The sequence below is a fragment of the Pteropus vampyrus genome, unplaced genomic scaffold, assembly GCF_000151845.1.
Source record: "Pteropus vampyrus isolate Shadow unplaced genomic scaffold, Pvam_2.0 Scaffold126, whole genome shotgun sequence".
Lineage (NCBI taxonomy): Eukaryota > Metazoa > Chordata > Mammalia > Chiroptera > Pteropodidae > Pteropus > Pteropus vampyrus.
In genome coordinates this window covers 4,594,543-4,616,185 of record NW_011888907.1, presented here as the reverse complement: position 1 = coordinate 4,616,185, position 21,643 = coordinate 4,594,543, and the positions used below count along the sequence as shown (strand labels likewise).

The following is a 21,643-nucleotide window of genomic DNA, read 5'->3' as shown; positions in this document are numbered from 1 at the left end:
GAGGTGGAGCTGAGGCGGCGATGCTAGCGCTGGGGAGCGGCTGCAGATACAGATGAAGCTTCACTTGCTCGCCTGACGCTCACCTCTTGCTGTGCAGCCTGGTTCCTAACAGGCCACTTACCTGTACCAGTCTGTGGGCCAGGGGCTGGGGACCCCTGGTTTGGAGAGACCAGAAAGGCCAAAACAGCAAGGAGCAAGGGGGTCATGGGACAACGGCCTTAGGCCTCATTCATTCCATGGAGGTGCATTCAACACTGACTGTGCTGTGGGCACTAAGAATGGCAATGACCCAGGAAGACTGCCTGGAGTGACAAACACAAGCACATCCTCATGCCCAAGATTGGCTCATCCTACAAAGCAGATACCACTTCCTATTTCTCAATTTGTGAGAGCCCACCACCGACTAGAGAGAAAACCATGTCCACTCTACTAACACAGGAGGATCATCCCCAAGGCACAAGCAGGTGTCCACTCCCCTGATTCTGAGTGGGGCTGAGAAGCAGGTTCACCAGAAACCCTAAGACAGCCCGACTCCTCTCTCGGACCCTTTTCCTTACCGTTTTTTGTCCTATCACGTGGAAGAGCAACAGCAGCTAGGGGCGCCTATTTTTTTTGTCTGCAGGGCAGACTCTGCTTCTCTTGCAAGCTCCTCCCCAATTTCCTGTGGCACTAACCCCTTTCTTACAAGGCTCCCTTCACCCCATCTCCAGGCCAAGCCAGAGTGATTTTCCAGTTTTCAAACTAGAAGCCGAGTGAATCCCTTCTGTAGTGGCCTAGGCTTCAAACTGAGGAGCTCCTGCATTTCCCACCACATGGAAGAAGTCTGTCCACGGGACAGAGACAGAAACACACACGTACACACGTACGAACACGGTGCTGAGAACAAAAACCAGAAATATTGTTTCCCTTTCAGTTCTTCCACTCTAATTTCAAACCCAAATGGCACTTTGACTCAGCGATGAGAAGAGGGGAAAGGTTACAAGCAAAGGCAGGATGAGCTCACACAGCACCTGGTGAGGGGGTTAGGGGTGGGGGAGGGGTAATGCTTCTGCCCTTTGGTAAGAAGTTAGGCTTCTGCACTCTCAATGGCAGCACTGGCTTATCAACCAACCTACAAAGTGAGAACTTTAAATGCTTGAAAAGCTCCTTTAAAATAGAAGTGAAAGTGAAATATTCATTCACAAACCCGTTCCCCCATCGCACCTAAAACTTAACATGTGGCCCACTTCTGTCACTGCCAGGCTATGGAGAGCAGACATCACCAATTTCAGGTGCTTGCTGAGAGCCTCCCAGAAACATGGAGAAGAAAAAATGCTGAAGGCCATGAAAATCACCTGACCCTACCCCTCTCAGTTACCTAAAGGGAAGAAGTCAGGCCCGGAAATGCAGGCATCAGTTTCCGATTACCCAGGTTAACCAGGGGGAGGGGACAGACAAAAGGAAATGGGCAGATAAGATCCGACCAGCCCTCCCAGACCTCAGCCTTGGCCAATCTGTGTCTCTTAGCCAAGGGGACATTATGTCTGGAGAGCTCAGCTCTTGCCCCCGTCATGGGTACCACTTTCTCATGACTATAAGATGCCTGAGTGGCCTGGGCCTCCCAGACTACATCACCTCCCCTGGCCGGGCCTTGTCTGAGCAGGTACTGCAGCACCAGGAGAGTTGATGGGGACACAACAAGCAGCACTGTGGTGGGCATTCCTGGTTTCCTGAATGCTCCTCAGCCCAGGATGGGGTTGGAAGCTGCAACCTGCACTTACGCAAATACAAGGTAACAGCAAGGTGCCCAAGTGTGACTACGAGCCAAGTCAGAGTATGAAGGTTCAACCAAAAGGCATGGGTACTCAGAACCCTATGCTGCAACCTCACCCATCCAAACCACCCCATCAATTCTTCCACACCTTACATTTCATTTACACCCATTTTGCCATCTGGACCCAAGTCTCCAAGGCCCAGCACTTCGCCTGTTTGATGGCACTATCACATCAAAGAGGTGATTAAACCAGCACGCATCCAGGGGACATTGCCAGCCTGCTCCCTGCCTCACTTGCCATTCTCCCATGAACAGGCCCCTGATGTCTCCTGGGGCATCCTCTCTATTCTGGGCCTGTCTGGGTGGAACTAACACCATGCCCAGAATTACGGGAGAACCAACCAACATAGCTTGCTAATTCCAACAAAGCCTGAAGGTACTAGGAAAGATCTGCTGAGGCTTCTGCGAAAGAGTCACCTGCTCTTTTTCCCTGGATGATGGTCCACAGAGTGAGTCTTGACGCTGGGGGGGATGGAGAAAAGACATCATATTGTATGAAGGCAACACTACAAAAGTCTGGAACAGAGAGAATGCCTTTGAGTGACATGAGAAAATCAGCTCCATTGCTTCTTAAGCTCCCTCTCTCTGAAGAAGACTCACCAAGAGAATTAGTAAAGGAAGTAAAGACAGGTGCTCTGCCAGCAACTACCTAAAACAATGCTGGAAGCAAACAATGTGAAACAATTAGTGGAAAGGGTCAACTGTTTCTATATTACATACCTATAAACCAGTGTCATTCACCCCCACAGACAATACGGAAAAGCCAGCTTGCCAACTGCTTGCCCAGCACAGATGCAAGATGTACCAAGGGGGTAAATAAAGTGGGAAGTGGCTTCTAGGAGGGCTGGCCTTAAGAAGAGGAAAGTTAGCTACCTGGGGTTCACTTGGAGGAAAGAGGATATGGCTGCCATCCCATAGCCCAACCTGAGCTAGGCCAGGGACCTGATGGCAACAGGGTTCAAGAGACTAAGTTAGAATGGGGGTAAGAGATATCAAAAATAAGCCATCGAGGCAACAAGAATCCAGCCCAGAGTATGTGCAGGCAGAGCTGTGACCAGCCTGGAGGGCCAGGTGGCTGCCCAAAGAGCCAAGTGTGATCAGGGGTGTGGGTAAGGGATAGAGCTTAAGGTACCAGTGGGGCCACCTATGGTGTCCTCAGTGTGAGCTGCTGTCATGCACACCTGAGTCCTCTATCAGTAATTCACTTGGCTGCTGATATCTACACCACGGATCCCCCACCACAGAATCAAAGCCAGCCATGGCCTGCCACCTACATTACTCTGTGCAAACAACGGACAAATGACCAGGGTCTCCACAGGGTTGACCCACCACAGGATGTTTTGGAGAAAGCATCACCCAATTTCTGACTATGAAGAATGAAACCCAGGGGAGAAGGGTGTCCAGGAAGAGTCTGGTTTGTCACATGACCAAAAAAGGCCAAAAGGTCCCAAAGTAGCATTTAAATAGCATCTCCTGGAACAATGCAGGCAGGGATCAAAGATCACAGTCATCTTTTCTCTGCTAGAGATAAAAAATGTCAGCCAAGAAACAAAAAGAACCACCTCACACCTTTTCTTCAGACAGTTCAAGAGAAGCACAAAGCATTTCCTCCTGGCCTGGAATAAAAATGTCCACAGAGGGATCCTGCATAAGGATCCGGACCCAGGCAGGAAAATGGAGTGCCTGCCTGTACCCACTGCGCTCTCATGGTGACATGGGAAGCCACATCAGGTGGGTGAGGACTGGGGGGTGGGTTCCAATCCAGCGTGGTCCCTTCTAACTGTGTGCCTGCTGAACCTTCCACACTAATACAAGTACCTGCCTCCACAGCTGCTGTACAAATTAAATGCATTCTGAAACCATGAGAAGTGATGAAAAGTACAGCACCTTGTACCTGCTCAGTGTTCACAGCCAGTCTCCAAGATCGGCCCTTTTCTCAAGATCATCAAGCATCTGAGCATCCAGTTGCTGGGCAAGTTCTAAATACCTGAGGAAGAACTCACGGTCCACTACCAGAGGGCTTGGGATCCAAGGAAAATGTGATCAACAAGACCTGTTACCAGCAGGAATGTAGGTTTTAAGTTATGTGTGGTGCCTGAGGGAGACTGCCTTGGATTAAAACAGGAAAGGTTTCTAGAAAAGGAAGAGCAGTAGGGAGGCGGGGGGATGGGGATGAGACATGACAAACAGGAGGTGCAAAGGTACCGATCCTAGGTGTCCCACACAGACAAGTACAGCTTACAGATTTAAGTTAATGCTGTTTGGATGACAAGAAGTAACTTTATTTCAAAGCATGACTGCATTAGCTTCTGTCCTTGAATGTTCTCAAAAAACAGCTACTCAAAGTATGCTTGTTGTTATATGGAAGTTCTTGAATGTTTCTGATCATAAAAGTGGATCCTGACAGACAAAAGGTTAGGAGTGACTGGGCTAGAAGATTTTAAGGGGGAAAAGATTGTAGGAACTGGGCAGAAAATGGAAACACAAAATTTAACATTTAAAAACACTTCATGTTTGTAATAACTCTGAAGACACACAGGAGTCCAACTTCCATGCTGGGCACTGCTTGTGGTGGTGGTGGGGATGTGAGACTGTACTTGTTAAAGCCCGCTGGCTTCTGAGCCAACCAGCATTGGGTTTAGGCCCAAAGTTTCAGACAGCCTCCTCTGCAACACTAGATAGATTACTTAATCTCTGCTCTCTCCTAAAATGAAGTTCAGAGAAGCAACCAGGATGAGAAGTGCTCCACACTGTTCCTGGCCCACAGTAAGCTCTCAGTAACGGTAGCTGTTTGCTTCACAGCCTCTGATGGATAAGGACAATAAATTTGGTTGCAATGATCCTAGGAGCATTCCAAGGCTTTGAACCCATATGCCCAACAGTGACACCTCACCTGACGTGACCCTTCTTTTTAGCTGGCTGCACACACAATCACGGAATCTCTAGGAACTTATATATCAGGAGTGTGGGGGTCCAGACGGAGGGTCCAGGGATGTATGCACCCCCACCTGGCACAGTGGCCATGGACTGTCTCCAGTCAGCTCCAGTGATAATCAAGAGCTCCCCCAAAGTGCAGGGCTTCCCTCCCAAGAACTCCTGCCACCCTTTGGATTTGCCTCCAAAAGCCACACAGAGCAAACCAAACACCAGGGTATGACAACAATTCAAATACTTGAAACCAGCCCCTAGGCCCTTCACAGAACCTGACACCTGCCCCTTTCCATCCCACTAGTGAGAGGGCAAACTGTTCAAGACTTGCCAGCTATTCCTCCAAACCCTCTGTTCCCTTGGGGTCAGAGACAAACCAAGAACTGCTTTCTTGCATCTGACTGTAAAACTTTTCATTCTGAAAACTCAAATGATAAAGTATTCCTGAAAGCCATTTCACACTCTGAAGAATTCTGAACAATCAATCTTTGAATAAGACGCATAAAGAACCGATCTGTCTGGACCTAAGATCTCTAGCCCCGTAAGGCAGCCACAAAGCCAGATCCTGCCCTCCATCGCATAGTCCATGTGCACACTCTAAGCCTGCGCTCATTACTAGAGAGACTCCAGGTACCTCCAGGGTAAGGGTCAGGCACATCTAGGTCTGTAGCCTTCGCACCCCACACTTGCTATAAATGTTTATTCAACGGCTAAGCCACATTTTTTCAGTTTTATCACATTATTCTATAAACAGTGTGTATCAGTTGGTCATTGAGATGTAAGTGTATTGCCTCCCAAGACCTGGAATTTGTTCAGAGTACTCTTAAATGCAGCATGCAGAACACTGGTAGGCCTCATGCAGAAAATGCTCCCTAGTTCATGGAATCCCTATGTCAATTCTTGCTCCATTTCTACACATATGCCTTGAGAGTAAAAAGAAGCTGTTTCAGAAGGGGGCTCTAAGTGTGGGCACTCCAAGGCCCAAATGAAAATGCACTGCCTACACTGCCACCTGCTGAACCACAAACTCAGTCACCCATTCTGACAACCAGCTGGTGGGCCTCCAAAGAACCACGTAGACTCAGGACAGCCCACTACCAGGCATTAAAGAAAAAAAAAAAAAGGCGCAAATTCTACTGACAGAGACAAAGCCTCCAGCTTCTAGAAGGCAATTTACAGTGGAGGGTTGGGCAGTCCCCCCACCCCCCGCCAACACACACACACACACACACACACACACAGGGCTACAGTCAACCTGGAGGTCAGGCTGGGGCCTGGTTCTCCAGTTTAACACTGGAGCTCCATCTGAGAAGATTCCGACACGGACACAAAAATCAAGGCACAGGCGAGTACAGCCCACCTCCTTCATCTAACCCTGAGCGTGACACCCTTGTGGTGTGTCCTGCCACACACAGCTGCATCTTGACCCCAGGAGGCCAGGTGACTATGGTGACTTTTAAAACTGTATAAGGACAAAAGCCCCTTCCCACAGCTGATCTTGGACAGTCTTCCAGGCCTCTGTGACTTCCTGCCAGGACAGCATACTCAGATTAAAGACTGCCCAGAGACCTCTGTGAAGATTGAATGTGAAGTCTACCTTCTTCTCAGAGAAAGTCACAACAAGGATACAGACCTGCTTCACAATAGACACTTGTTACCTACCTATTTCCCACAGTCATAAAACGCTGCTCTCCTCACGGACCCTGGCCACAGCATAAAGAGCAAAGATAGGAATGACACTGAATTTGGGCAACAGCATCATCAGGCAGAGACATGTTTAGATTTCATATCCTCTAATATGCTGGAAAGAATCAGAATTAACAGTGTTCCATTTTACAATTTATGAGTCCTCTTTCCAGCAAGATCAGTGGTGTTTTAAGTTAACATCAAATTGCTGTAATCTGGAAGCAGAAAACAAAACTGGAATACAAGACTCATGAAAAGTTCCATGTCAGCTGACAGCTGCCACACCACAGTGTAGTCTGGCACAGGATTCTGTCCCTGACAGAAACCTTAAGATGCTTCCAGGACAGGCCACCTAACACTGTCAACCTGTTAGATCAATCACAGGTAAATCTAGCCCAATTGAGAATCACAAATAACCTTGCGAGGGATAGAAGAGGTTCCCACACCTTTTTTAACCAGCTCAAAGACACTGGCCTCTTAGGCCTCTTCAGAAGCCATCCCTCCATCTTTGAGAGCAGTGCAGTGGTGTTTAGAGCTGAAAGCGTGTCACTTAAAAACTTTGGGTAAGTCTCTAACGTTGGGGCAGTCACCTAACAAGAAGTCAGTAAAAAACAAAAGTATCTTGTCCTCTCCTGGCCACAGGAGATACTCACTAAGCAGCACCTGTCACTGTGCAGCAAGAGGAGACCAGCCCACCTCCCTTACAGGGCCACTGGGAGGAAAACAGGTGATGCTGACAAAGTGCTGCACGAAGTTATGTGAAGTGTGTATCTCTGTGTAGAGTTTTGTTTTTTTAATTGCACATTGCAATAAAAGGAAAAAAGTTCTAGAACAATACATGTTAGCCTCAGCTGCCCCTTCCATAACCAAGCTCTGGATCAGGAAGGAGCTTCACGGGGCATGAACTCCAGTTCCTAGTCCCACTTTGCAGGTGAGAAATCCAGCAAAGCTAAGCAGTGCCTTAACTTTCAAATTCCTAGGTGGGAAAATTACCCCTTTGCATGTGTCTCTCTTCAGAAGCCCCTTGGTCACCTTCCCTTGGCACCTGATGTCTGCAGATCTGCGAGGAAGAAAGTAGTTTCTGAGGTTTCTTGCTGGAGAGGCTGACCTAGGGAAGGCATTTACATAGCTATCCAGGGCGAGATCAAGTCCCTCTTCCCTGCAGTGTCTTCTCTGGCCTCTCTCTGCTCTGAACATAGGGACTCTCCTGCCTTGAGCAAGGCCTGCCTTGTGCTGTTATTCAACTTGTCATGGGGATGCAGTCAATACCCGCTCCACCACCTCAGTCATACCTTTTCTCAGACGCCAGAGGAACATTCGTGTTCCTCACGGCTCTACAGAGTTCTGCATTAGACTATTCTATGACTGAATTCCGAAGCCTACAGCCATCACGAAAGGGCTTTTTGTTTTTCACCCTTTGGGTAAAAGGAGGTTCAAATGTAGCTCCTTAGTCTAGGTCCAAGAAAGATTCTAGGGGTATCGGATTAATCAGTACTTAGAAGGTAGGCTTAATGCTTCTGCTCTAGAGAGAGAAGATGAGAAACAGACAGTGCTCACCAAGCCTACGTTCTGGTCAGGAAGACAAAGCCCAAACTTCTGTGAAACTAGGAGTGCCCCATACAAATGAGAACCTAATCACTTGTTGAAGAGACTGTGCTGGGGTGGACTGACTGATTTCTGGGCGAGAGAGACAGCGCCCTCAACTTTATCCATAATGAAGCAAGATTAAGCTGCAACAAATGTGCACACTGCACTTCAGAAACATTTTCTCCACTCTGGGCTGACACACACCATGAGAAGAGTAAGACTTTGACTTCTGAAAAACTGTTAGTTGTTTTCTAAAAAGGAGTGTCCAGGATTTACTTCAGCACTGAGTTGGCAGAAATTAACTCAGAGCTTGCTGCTATAGAAATTCAAATACTCCAGAGGCTAGAATTTAGAGCAAAAAAACAACTTTTCTCTTAAGAACTCCTTTGTCAAGAAAATGGTTAGTAAATGTTACTTTGTTACTTCCCCAACTTTTCAAATACTTGTGGATATTATTAGGTCAGCTGTCTGACATTGACTTTTCAAGTAAAAGCTGTTTATTAATCATAATTGCATATCCATAAGGTAAGCATTACATGACACAATTCTCTGTCGCTTCTCTCAGAAGAGGATTAATTTTAGTGTTGGCTCTTCAACTCTGTCCCCATTTTTTTTTCCATGAGCATCTTAAATATGTGTCAACTAACTACCAAGAAGTGGAGTGCATAATTGGGCAAAGCAGCGAAGAGTAGCTGAGCAGCAGCAATGGCTTGTTGGAGCCACCTTGCTCTCACCTGGGCCCAAGTGAATCGTGAGAAACTGCAGCCTTCTGGTTGCACCTTCTCTACCAGCACCCTATTCTGCCACAGCTCTGAATTTCTGTATGAGGTTTGTTCCAAGCCACAATCCAGTCAAATTGCTATTAACAATGTTCATGGACACCAACAAAGGCAGCATTTAAAGGAGGCACTCTCCTTATCGTTCATATTCAAAGCGACAATTTCCTAATTCTACCACACTTATGTTAGTAGGACTCTATGCACACTTATCACTAGAGTTCCAAAGCAAGCCACATGAAACGTGAATTCCATGCCACATAACACAGCCATGGACACATATGAATGTAATGTTTTTGCACATGCCAGGATACATGAAGCCGAGATTTGTTCCCTCCTCCTGCTTCTGGTTAGCCTCTCTTCCTCCTCTCCCTCCTCTATTCCTAAGAACCCTCTAGAATAGAGCCTTACACAACACTGGAACCCCTGAGGTCGCTGCCCATCTAATCTATAACATCATGACTACCTGTCAAAGCACCTTCTGATCCCAAAGCTCTCCTAGGTGGCATTAAGGATCAGTGCTAAAATCTCAGCTACTCTCAGATTTTCCTGAAGACAAGCAAGCATGTGGAATTCAAGAATTGCACTCTGACTCAACAAAAGATGCAAAAATCATCAAGGCTACATTTTTCATGTTACTTGCTTTATCCTTTAATATTTCAGTCTTAAGAATTGCAGCGGCACCAGTTACTGCAAAAATTGTGGGAGGTTTTATATAGCTTGTGCCTACTCCGCCCCCAAAATCCTAACGAAAATGTATACAATATTTGTTAAAGGCAATTTCCACCAAGTCAATCTTAATGGGGCCTGAAAACCAGGATAAGAGAATTACTTATGATACAGAAATCAGAGCCTCACAAAGATCATAACTCCTCAATTTCTACCAAAATTGCTAAAGACGATTTTTCCTTCCATTCCCAACATGTTAAAAAGCGACCTCGATGGACACTTCCTTGTCTCCTAGCAAATGCAGGGGCTCACTTCATACCTGGATGCCATCTTCCTACTGCTCAACCTGCTCCTGCCACAGGGGAAAATGACCCCTATCGCCGACAAACCCTTGGAGAATATATGAAAACACGATGAGTCTTCTCCTACACACACGAAAGGGAGCAGTGGAGGAACCTCTGTAGAGGGATATCGGAGAGAGTGACACCCTGGGGTTAACTCTGACCATCTAGGTCACAGACCACCAGGCTAGAACCCTCAGGTGGGGGGAAGGGTCAGCTAAAACAGAGCTTTTGGGGGAGCGAGAGAGATAGCAATCACCTCTAATTCCCTACCACAAAGCGGGGCTCTGGCTTGGTTAGAGACGCAATGGGCAGTTAGGCCCAGAAAGGCAACATGAAGGATCCCACCCTCCCCAAGATCATCTTCCGTCCGCAACGACCCCAAAAGGGATCCGGCAAAGGTATGTCCACTCGCAGAACCAAGGGGGCCTCTCCGCACACCCTGGGCACCTGGCTAGGGGAAAAACAGGCTGGGGTTTCTCTCCAAAGCCAAGGTGCTTCCAGCCAGAAGAGAGGAGGACTTCCCTGATCACCCAGAAAGCCAAGAAACGGGCAGCACCGGCTCCCCGAGTCAACTCCGGACACCAGTTGCTCCAGAGCCTTTCTCCCTCCCCTCCCCCGCGCCAGGAGGGCTTCCCGGGGGGTCTCGGGTCTCGGGGGAAGGGCGAGGCGGATAAGCTCCGTCAGGAGCAGCAGGGGTCGTAGAGCTGGAGCGGGAGGGAAGAAAAAGCTCTGGCATCAACTCCCATCTGCTCCCTCCGCCCAGGCCGCACGGAAGCCTCGGCCTCACGTACCGAGCGCCGCCGGTTTGCCCGACCTACCCTGGTCCGGGCCCGGGGGACGAGAGGCCGGGATGGCAGCGGCCCTCGGGGAGTGGTGGGCCCCGGGCGGGTCTCCGGGAGCCCTGAGAGTGAGGGGCATTGGGAGGGGGAGGGTCCCGGGCCCACGAGGCCTCGGTCCCGGCCCGCGCGGCGGGTACTTACGTTGCTCTGGGGGTCGATGGCCTGCAGCAGCCGGTCCCTGATCTGCTGCGGAGACGCCGGAGCCGCTGTCATTGCCTGGGCGAGGCGGGGGGGAGCGGCCGGGCCAGCGGGCAGGCAGGCTGAGGCGGGGGACGGGGGTCACTCACTCGCCGGCCTCTGGGAGCGGAGCCTCATGTTCCCCGCGGCGCCAGGGAAGGAGGGGGCGCGCGGGGTGGCAGAGAGGGGAGCCGGAGCCTGGGCTCGGGCCCGGGGCGCCGCCGCCACCGGAGGAGGAGGAGCCGCCGGAGCCGCAGCCGCTGCTGCCGCCGCCTCGAGAACCAAACTCTAGTGAGCTGCCCCGGCGCGGAGCACTCTGGGTAACCCGCGCCGCACGCAGCGTCGGCGCCACGCTGAGGAGGTTGGGAGATGGGGCGGCCGGAGACGCCGGACCTGGGCGGGGCCACGTGCGGGCCACGCCCCGCGCCTCTACGCACGCGCGCACAGGCGCACTCACCCACCGCGCAGTCTGGCCCCACCACCGGCCCTAGGGAGCCGTTGGGCGGCGGTTGGGCGGGGCAACGGTCACCGCCTGGAGGCCCCGCCCCTGCCTAGGTCAGGGGCTGACGTTCCCCACGGAAATGCGCGGTGCGCGCGGAGTCCTTGGACTCAACGCTGCGGGCGCCGCCTCAACGCGGGGGATTGGCGGGGGGGGAGGCGGCAGGACCCCTCCTCGGTGAGCGGGAGAAGCTTCCACCGCGCTGACAGGTCCCGGGGGTCGCGGGAGGGAGAAGCTGCCAAGTTTTCCGAGCCTAGGGTTCCTCTCAGCCCCTTGCTCGGCGTTCTTGGGGTGAGGGAGACAGATGTCCACGTTGTGATGCTGCGCGCGTCAGGGTTTAACCGAGGCGTGCCAAGGGACGCCCCGTCCCTCTCCACTCCAGCGGGCGGGAGTCTGCCCCGACTCGCTGGCCCGAGTCCCGAAAACAGAAGACCACGAAGCGCCTCTCAGAAGAGCCGCCATCCCAGCTGGGAAAGCCCCAAGATAGTCCGTGAGCCGACTCCAAGGTTGCAAACCTGTGCCCCAGTGACATTTGGGGCTGTCCTGTTCATTGTAGCAGGATGCCTGGTCTAGATGCCAGTAGCACCCTCTCTTCTAGTGGACACAACCAAAAATGTTTCTAGTCATTGCCAGATGGCCCCTGGCAGGCACAGTCACCCCCATTGAGAACCACTGGTTTAAAAAGACCCTTACACCCTGCTTGGCGTAGAGAGGCTGGAAAACTGAAACCCTCGTTCTCTGAACCAAACATTTCTCAGAGGAAACTGAGACCCAAAGTCACCCAGAGTTATAGGTCAAACCCAGAATTGCTAATGTCAAGTCTAAGGGCTCCCCCCCATCCCATCTCCCACCTCCTCCCCCGTTACTGCCTTCATTCATTGCTCTCTCCTCTCTGGAAGCTCTGTTAGAAATACTGTTATGAGAAAAAGGGTGGAAAGGCGGGCTTGAGTGGATTATTAGCCACAGCCGCAGGAGAAAAAAACTTTGCGTTGTTACAGGAAGACTAAGATTTAAAACGGGAGAGGCAGCTGATGAGAACCACATGTGCGCCTTGGATCTGCACTACACCTGTTAGTCTTTCATTTGTCATGCTTCTGGGAAGCATTTTTATTTGCAAAAACGGCTGTTTCCCCACGTGTTTGTGGCTTCTTGCTTCTGCACATGTGAAAAGTTTTACATCACACTTGTAGGAGAAAATAAACACGGGCAAAATACTTCTTTAGTCACTCTCTTTCTTAGAATGAGGTACTTTGTGTATATGGTCCAAGTTGGAATCCTGCCCACTTGGAGATATTATCTCACTTTAGATAAGCAAAATAAGCTCTCTCCCAAGTATAATCTGGCCTTGCCTCTCTTTTAAATTTCTAACTATATGTCCAACATCCTATTTTTTAAATCAAAGGTTATACAGAAATATGCAATTTGTTTTGCATGGTTCAGGTTATCTAAGAAAATTCTGGAAAACACGCAACTTACCTGCTCTTTTTAAACTAAGGAAACATTAAGATGACTGAGTTCCACAAGGGCACTGATGCAACTGTGTCCTCGTGGAGATAGAAAAATGCTTATCAAACAGATACACAATAGCTGTATACACAGACACATAGTTCAGTTCCACAGACCTGGCACACAGTAGGGGCTCAATAGTTAATGAAAAAAATATTACATCTTGTAAATACTTGCTAGAGGAGGATGCACATAGACACACACAGCTATATAGTTTTATTCCACATTTAACATACAGTAGGTCCTCAAATTACGCTGTAACAAAATATTTTCCTTATAACAATGAGATGCCATAGAAACTTAACTCTTGTTTGTATCAATTAGCCTATGCTAAAACTGGTCTTACATGTTGTTTTGCTTTAAGCCACAGAACCTATTGACAACACTGAGGGCTTACTGTATATACAAAATATGTTTGTCATGGTAAAGAAAGAGCGCCACTGAATGGGAGTCTTGAAAATATAAGCAGCTTCTCTAAGGTCCATGATAGATATTGCAGTTCACTTAGTCAACTTTCTGCTTTGAAGAAGATACTTGAAATGTCATGCAAAGGTCAGGCTCAAAGTAAATCCTCATGGTGTAATGGTTCTTCCCCAATGATCTGTTCCTTAAATTACTTAGGTACAGAGTGCCCTAGGTCAGCAGTCCCCAACCTTTTTGGCACCAGGGACAGGTGATCCTATGAGAATCTAATGCCTGATCTGAGATGGAGCTGACGCGGTGATGCTAGTGCTGAGGAGTGGCTGCAAAAATAGATGAAGCTTCACTCACTCATCTACCACTCACCTGCCATTCACCTAATGCTGTGTGGCCTGGTTCCTAACAGGCCATGGACTGGTACCGGTCCACAACCCAAGGGTTGGGGACCCCTGCCCTAGGTCCACTGTCTAGAGAGGACAAGATCTTTTGTGTTTGGAATGCCTTGGAAAGCTACCTCATCCCTTGGCGAGATGGACTCCAATGATTAGGGAGAGGAAGTGGCTCTGAGTCCGTGGCTTGCTTTTGCCATGAAAGTGGCAGAGAAGGTAGTTTCAGGAGCCTGAGTGCAGAGTATGCCCAGGCTATCTTGGCAGTGAGGGAGTAGACTCCTCCTCCCTTGCTAAACAAGCAAGGGGCATCACAGAAGGCAGCTATGAGCAGGCTGACTCCCAGAACTACACAGGACAAGTCTTCAAAAGTGACATCACCTGGTGGCAAGGGGCAACAGCAGGAACACAGTGGGCAGACTCATTCTTGACGTGAAAGCAGCTGTGCCCTTTTCCACACAAACCCCTGGGAGGTGGGCAATTTAGAGGAAATTACTGGACTTACACCAATAGTGTATGTGAGGGCTCCAGTGATTAACAGGAAAAACAAATGTGAGCAAATCCACCACCCAATTTTGACCCATATGTTTGCTCTGGTAGAAATTAACAGTCTGGTAGAAATTAAAATAAAAACTTTCTCATATTAATTCATTCAACAGATCGACAATTTCAGAATTATCTAGAGATGGGTTTCAGAGTTCTGCTTGGCTTTGTAGCAAGTCCCGTTTACTCTAAAAGCATAATCAAGTCCAACTGGTTTTGAAAAGTCCCTGAAATGCCCTGCTTTTAGGAAGGGCTTCAAAGATAGATGGGACAACTCACTTTTTATTGGGCCTTCAAGTAGGGAGATACAAAGATGAATAAAGTCTGCTCCTGAGGATCTAGTTTTGAAGCCAAACACTGGAATTGGGTTGGGGGCCCATTAATAAAATACTCTAATTGTACTGTCCGCACAAGGTGCAGGAGCCCCAAGGGATGGGGATGGGGAAGAATTTGGGACAGGAGGACCAGAAAAGATGTTCGACAAGGAGGCAGCATTTCAGCTGTTCATAACCTCTGACCTAGGGTTTCAAAACTTCCAGAAATGTATCCAAAGGAAGCAATCAGAAGCAGACCAACATGTATGTAGTGAGGGAGTTCACAGCAGCATCGTTTATAAGGGCAAAAGAGTGGAAGCAACCTAAGTGTCCAGTAATAGGGGACTACATAAATAAATTGGGGGTCAATTAGTGAAAATGAGAAGGTTATGGACTGGGAGAGACCACAGGATTCCATAACTCCAACTGGAGTAGTGGACTTATATAGGTGCATGCACATGTAGAAATTCACCAAGCTGTGTATTACTGTAGATTAAACTTGGAAAATAAATACAGAGAATATAGCCATTACAACTCAGTATTAAAAAACATAAAAAATGTTCCCAACTTAATATTAAGTGATAAAATGCAACATGTAAACTATATACATTATCTTAATTTTATTAAATATATATTAAAAATATATATATTTATATTTATAAATATAAGTATATATTTATAAATGTATTATTAAATATATAGATTTAGTTTTATTAAATATATATGTGCATGATGCATAGAAAAAATACTGGAAGGAAAGAAACCAAAATATTACAGTAGTTGTCTCTGAGAGAATGACAGATGATTCTTCTTTTGATATTTTTGCCTGCAGTTCCACATTTTCTAGAATGAGCATGTAGTGCCTTCCGGTCATCTCATCCAGTGCCAGGGTTATTCTGACCTCTAGTAGCCTCTAGTTCTCACCTTCTGACTCAGATAATGCTAAGCTCAAGTGTGCCCATAATCTCCCAAATCCTGAAGATGGATTTGCTATCATGCCAACCGATGGATAAATCCTAACAATTTGTTTTCCCTACTGCCCTAGTTTTGTATTATTCTTAGTAATAATAATGACAAAGAATAACTACAGGGAGTAACATTTGTTGAGTACCTACTACAAGTCAGATTCCTCACTGAGGGCTTTACGTGAGGACCCTGATAAAGTCCTCTGGACAGTTTGCCCTGTGTCGACCCCTTGACTCTGGGCGGGACCTGCAACTCGCTATAGCCTAGAGGATGCAGCAGAAGCCACACTCTCCCCATCCAGGCTAAAACTTTAAGGAGGCCTGGCAGTTACCACAGCACCCCAGAATTCCACTCCTATGACTATCCCAAAGAAAACTGACACACAGACTAGTCCAGGTAACTGTTCACAAGAGAACTATTCATAATAGGTGCAAGGTGCAAACACCAAATGCCCATCAAGAGATAAGTGAATAAACAAAGTGTACATCTATACAATAGAATATTCCTCAGCCATAAAAAGGAATGAAGCACTGACACACGCTACCACATGCACGAAAACATAATGAAAGAAGCCAAAGACAAAAGGCCACATCTTGTATGATTCCATTTATATGAAATGTCCAGAACAGGCAAATCCGTAGAGATAGAAAGTAAATTGGTGGTTACCAGGGGTGGGTGGGAAAGAACTCAAATTGAGTACTAATGGGTACAGGGTTTCTTTTGGGGGAGGTCATAAAAATGTTCTGGAAATTAGATTGCAGTGATGATTGTATAACTGCAAATATATCAAAAACCACTGAATCATATACTTTAAATAGGTGAACTGTATGTGAACATATCTCAATAAAGCTGTTAAAAAACAAAGGAGGTGGCCGCCTGGCAGCACCTGCCTTCACAGTACTGGGAGCACTGAACTGCCATGTCAGAATTTGATGACCATGCTGGAGGGCCACATGGTAAGAGGGAGAGGCCCAAGGCCTCCACATAGGAGAAAAGAAACCTGGTGACAAAGAATGCTGAGCCCCACTCACCTAACCCCAGCCAGCTGGGCCATCCTGGCTGAGGTGCCAAACAGGTACCTTTTCCAATTTCCTGCCACCAGAACTATAACTATATAGATGTTTTAAGCCATTTATATTGGGGTCACTTGTTAAGCAGCATTAGCTGAAACACAGTTGCTACTGAAATCTCAAATGACACATAAGGAGCCTTAGGTTGAAGAGTGAGGAGACTCACCCACAGCCACTTAGGCCCTAACAGCGCTGCTTGGATTCCAGGCCAGATCTGATTCTGAATTGTTCACAGCTACTTAACTCCTGCACCCTTCCTGCCTCACGTTTTGTTTTTGGCCATGCATCCCCTGTGTTCCTGTCCTCCTTTGAACCCATGCCCTGCCTCAATCCTCTCATCTGCTGATTTTTTCTCCTCCAATCTGTTATATACATGCATCCAGATTGCTTTTTTAAAAATCTTTGACTCTTCTCTACAGTGAAGCACAGAATAAGAATAATCATATATGAAAATAGCCCAGCACACATAATCTCTCTCTCACACACAAAGGAAAAAAATCATCAATCTCTCTTTTGATTCCACGTTTCCACTGCTGTCCATGCCTTTTCTAGGAGCTATAGGCACACTTGTATCTATCTCCTTTTAATTTATATTTAATTCTTCAGAAGACAACCAGGTAATATACTTTGGAAATTATAAACTTGATTTGTCTGTCTGGTTGGTATGTAGTCATAAAATTATTCTTCTTGCTTTATTTCCTTTTTAAAAAACACTTCAAAAAACTTGCTAAAATATTGTTGTGTAATCTATTTGAACTGTTCAAGTAATCTAATCACCAGTTTAGAATGTTTCAGTGATTAGATTATTTAATCGGCCGCCACGTGATTGCATTATTTCCAGGTGATTAGGTTATTTTGTTGTGATGATCTGATTGTTAGATTAGATTAAAGGCTATTATTTTGCTTAGTGTAGTTTTATATTCTCTCAATTGCTCTCATGAAGTGAAAAAACAAAATCAGTAATTGTTCTAATTCTCTATAGTGAATGATTTTGACAAATATTTTATTTAACTGTCTACAGAAATAAGATCATTATTTTTTTCCCCTCGGTAAAGGAACTATAGGATAAACTATAAATTTATTGTGGCTTTTATCCAGGATGAGCCTTTTCTGTTCCAGGCAGCAATTTCTGACACAGGGTTTGAATTTTCTGTCCCCTGCCTAAGCCCTTGGTCTTGCAAGGACCTCTTGCAAGGTCCACCACCCATTACACAGATTCCACACTCTGATATGTGCTATACACATGCGCCGCCATGTTTCTGGTGAGCCTTATTTCTCATAATCCATAAGTAAGTTTTCTCCACTCCTGTCACACTGTTCACCTAACTATCTAACTAAGTAATCTAGTCCTTGCTCTTCAGAGGAGTGACCTCACCAAATTCATGTGGCTGGATTTTTGGCAGGTGACAGATTTATAGTTTATCCTCACTCCTTTTCTGAAAAAAAGATCTTATTTCTGTAGACACTTAAATAAAATGTTTATCAAAATCATTCACTAGAGAATTAGAACAGTTACTGAGTTTGTTTCTTTGCTTCATGAGAGTAATTGAAAGAATATAAAACTGCACTAAGCAAAATAATAGCCTCTAATCTAATCTGAACCCAGACCTCGGGGATCCTAGATTTGCAGAGAAACACACGAACTCAATCAGGTACAAGCCATTTCCCCAAGGAGCAGACAAAGGACAAGGGGCAGGTGTCAAAAAACAATGGGGAGACGCAAGCAGACAGAAGCCACAATGAAAGACCCCCAACCAGCCAATGGAACTTCTCAGAAACACAAGCATAGAATTGTACCACAAAACAGGAAGCAACATGACAGGGAACATGCTCCAGAATGTATTTCCTACAAACACACTGTAGGCTAGAGAGATGAAGGAGAATCAAGTCCTGGTGAGTACCTGGTACCAAGCCATCTCTGTCACAGATGAAGAAACTGATGCCCAAAGAGGAGGGGCAACTCCCCAATGAGACAGGACAGGGACTCAAAGCACAGGCCCACAATCCTACTCCACCATTCATTCCAGTAACCCAAAGCTCTGAAATCTATGTCTTCCCTTAAGTTTGTAGCAAACTGGTTTGGTGGCAAAGTTTGCTTGTTTACAGTTTTTGCTTGTCCAACTTTAAGTGAACGTCAGAGGTTTTGCAATAGAAATATCACTCTGATGAGCGCGTGCTAGCCCAGATGCCTTGGGGCGTCTTGTTGCATGCAAGACATACAGCTAGAAAGCGGTAAAAGTTCTAAAGTTGGAACTGGCTCTGGCACCTGGGCTTTGGGACAGGCCCCAGCAGTGAGGACCTACTATGTGCGGGGCATGCGCCACCTACTTGGACCAGGGAGGAAGGGTCCATGAACCGAGGATGCAGGCTGCCTCTAAAACTGCAAAAGGCAAGGAAACAGATTTCTAGAGCCTCCAGAAAGAACTAGCTCTGCCAACACCTGGTCTATAGCCTAGTGACATCCATTTTCGACTTCTGGCCTCCAGATCCGTAAGATAAGAAATCTGTGCTGTGTTAAGCTGTGAAGTTTGTGGTCATTTGTTATAGCTGTCCCAGAGAAACTAACACAGGCCCTTAACTAAAAAGGCTTATACCCTCTCTTTTAAATGCAACGCTGCCCAGTTAGAGCTTTCTACAATGAAGTGTACTTGAAATGTGGCTACTATGACTGAAGGACTGGGGTTTTAGTTAATTGAGATGGAAAATGAAATAGCCACATGTAGCCAGTGGCTATTTAACGAAAAGCATAGGCCATTGTGCTTCAAAGTGTGATTCCATTGTGACTCATGACTCAAAGTATGACCCCAGGACCAGCAGCATGGACAATCCCTGGGAGCTGGTTAAAAACTCAGAACTGCAGCCTGCACCCCCAAACTGCTAGGTCAAATCCACACTTCGTCAAGGCTCTCAGGGGATTCATGGGGCCATAAAAGTCTGAGATGCAGGGGTGGAAGCCAGCATTCACTTTCAAATACTTTACTATGGAACTTCAGGAGGCAAAATCCCTTCATAGCAGTTCTCAGGGTCAGCTTTCCTAGACCACATGGAGTTTTTAAACGTTTCTAATGTCTCAAAGCATTCTATTAGCCAAGGAGATGAACTAACAGCTGCCGAGTAACTACTATAGGCCAGACCCTTGACCATCTGTTATGGACTGAACTGTGTCCTCTCAAAATTTGACTATATTTGGAGACAAGGTCTTTAAAGAGGTAACTAAGGTTAAATGGGGTGGGCCCCTCATCCAATATGGCTGGTATCCTCATGAGAGACACCAGCAATGTACATAGAGAAAGGGCCACATGAGGACACAGTAAGAAGGTGGCTATCTACAAGCCAAGGAGAAAGCCCTCATCTCAACCCTGCCAGTACCTTAATCTTGGACTTCAACCTCCGGAATTGTGAGAAAATAAACGCCCGTTATTTAAGCCACCCAATCTGTGACATTTTGTTATAGCAGCCAGAACTAAGACATCATCTCATTTAAGCCTCATAAAAATTTGTCAAGGATGTCTTTTAATAAAAGTAATGACACCGATGAAAACATCACTTATTGAGTGCCTGCCCTCTGTCTGGCAGGTTATTGTCACATGTCAAGGCTTTCTTCTTAACTGTCCACATGTCACGGATGAGGACATGGAGGCACAGAAAGGCCAACACACTACTTTACACTGCACTCTATAAGCAAAAGAGCCCAGGTCAGGGCCAGACCTCCATCTTTCTTTCTGCCACAATCCTCGTTTCCACTTTTCCCCGATTCACATAATAAACTCTTATTGGATGCACTGAAGTTTATTCCCCCTAAAATAACTTTTTCAACTCCCCCAGCACTGTCAATACTCTGGTGGCCCACATTTACCACTAACGGCCATGACAATGATGTTAACTAAACACAGATGAACAGGACCCACTCATGTCTTTTTTTTAATTGTCTAGTCCAGGGGCTGGCAAGGGTAAACATGTTGTTTTGCAGGCTAGACAGTTTCTGTTGCAAGGACTCAATTCTGTTCCTGCAGTTCGAAAGCAGCCACTGATGATATATAAATGATTGGGCATGGCAGTGTTCCAATAAAACTTTATGTATGGACAAAGAAACTTGAATGTCCTTTCATTATCTTGATTTTTTTTCCAACCATTTAAAAAGGTAAAGGCCATTCTCTTTCATGGGCAGTGACAAGGTGGACGGCAGCCAGATGTGGGCAGCAATTTGCCGACCCCTAGTCTAATTCAAATAAAAAAGAAAGCCATGGAGGCACAAGTTGAACTAATTCTTACCATTTTCTTGTTGAAAAATGTGGACTTTGAATTTCCTACTTGCTACAGACCCTTTGGCCCAATTTCTCATCCAGGAATGCTTGCTAGTAACAAACTCACTTCCAAGAATGCTCAAGTGCCAGAGAGGGGCTTGAAGCCGATCAAGTGCTTTTCTTTGCATAATGAAAATCAAGGGAATGGTGAAAACAAACCCCCAAGGGTCTGTTTTTTAAAAAACAGCAGGCCTTTTGCTTTCTGCGCAAACAGCATATGTCTTTCATTAATACAGGAAAACATCAGGAGGTTTGTCAATATTTCATAAACTCAAATTTGGTAAAGGAGATAATGAAACAGTTGAAATGGAAGGAAAATGCTTCACTAATGACTGTCTCGTTGGCTTTTCAGATCTAAACACTTCAGAGGAGACCCGATCTCATTAGCACATCGCACTGCTGCTCAGGGGATTGCAAGGAGTCCAGGAGGAACCTCGCCCCTAACTATCCAGAGAAAAAATCAAGTTTTGGTCTATTAACCACGTCACCTGAAAATGGCTGGCTCAATTTCCAGTAAGTTTGAAAAACATATCTGCAAATGTCTTTATTAAAATCCAGACCACAAGGCACACAATGATTCCACCTGAGTGGCTGGGAAAAGGGGCACCTTGAGATTCTCCACCATCCTCTAGCTCAGGGGCCAGCAAATTGGTTTTATAAATGGGCCAGATTGGCGATATTTTCAGCAGGCCAAATGGTCTATCAACAACTCTTCCATTGTAGCAGGAAGGCGGCCAAAGCAGCCCTAGACAACGCATTCTCAAAGAGGTGTGGCTGGGTGCCAATAAAACTTTATTTACAAAAACAGGCACAGGC

At 46.6% G+C, this 21,643-nt stretch overlaps 1 protein-coding gene across 2 annotated transcripts in view; it reads right to left on the bottom strand.

The window, feature by feature from the left end:
* The window catches only part of MED26 (mediator complex subunit 26), a 44,592-nt gene extending 33,464 nt beyond the window's left edge, over nucleotides 1-11,128 (bottom strand). Inside the window, exons 1-2 of one of the 2 annotated variants that reach the window (XM_023534498.1) lie at nucleotides 10,784-11,128; nucleotides 9,779-9,849 (exon numbers count right to left, since the gene is read on the bottom strand). Coding sequence is in view for 1 of the 2 variants with exons in the window: in XM_011366875.2 (XP_011365177.1) it covers nucleotides 10,784-10,855 (72 nt within the window). In the remaining variant the exon portion in view is untranslated. The remainder of the gene's footprint in view (nucleotides 1-9,778; nucleotides 9,850-10,783) is intronic. The other variant, XM_011366875.2, reaches the window with a different exon arrangement.
* Nucleotides 11,129-21,643: the final 10,515 nt, after the last annotated feature.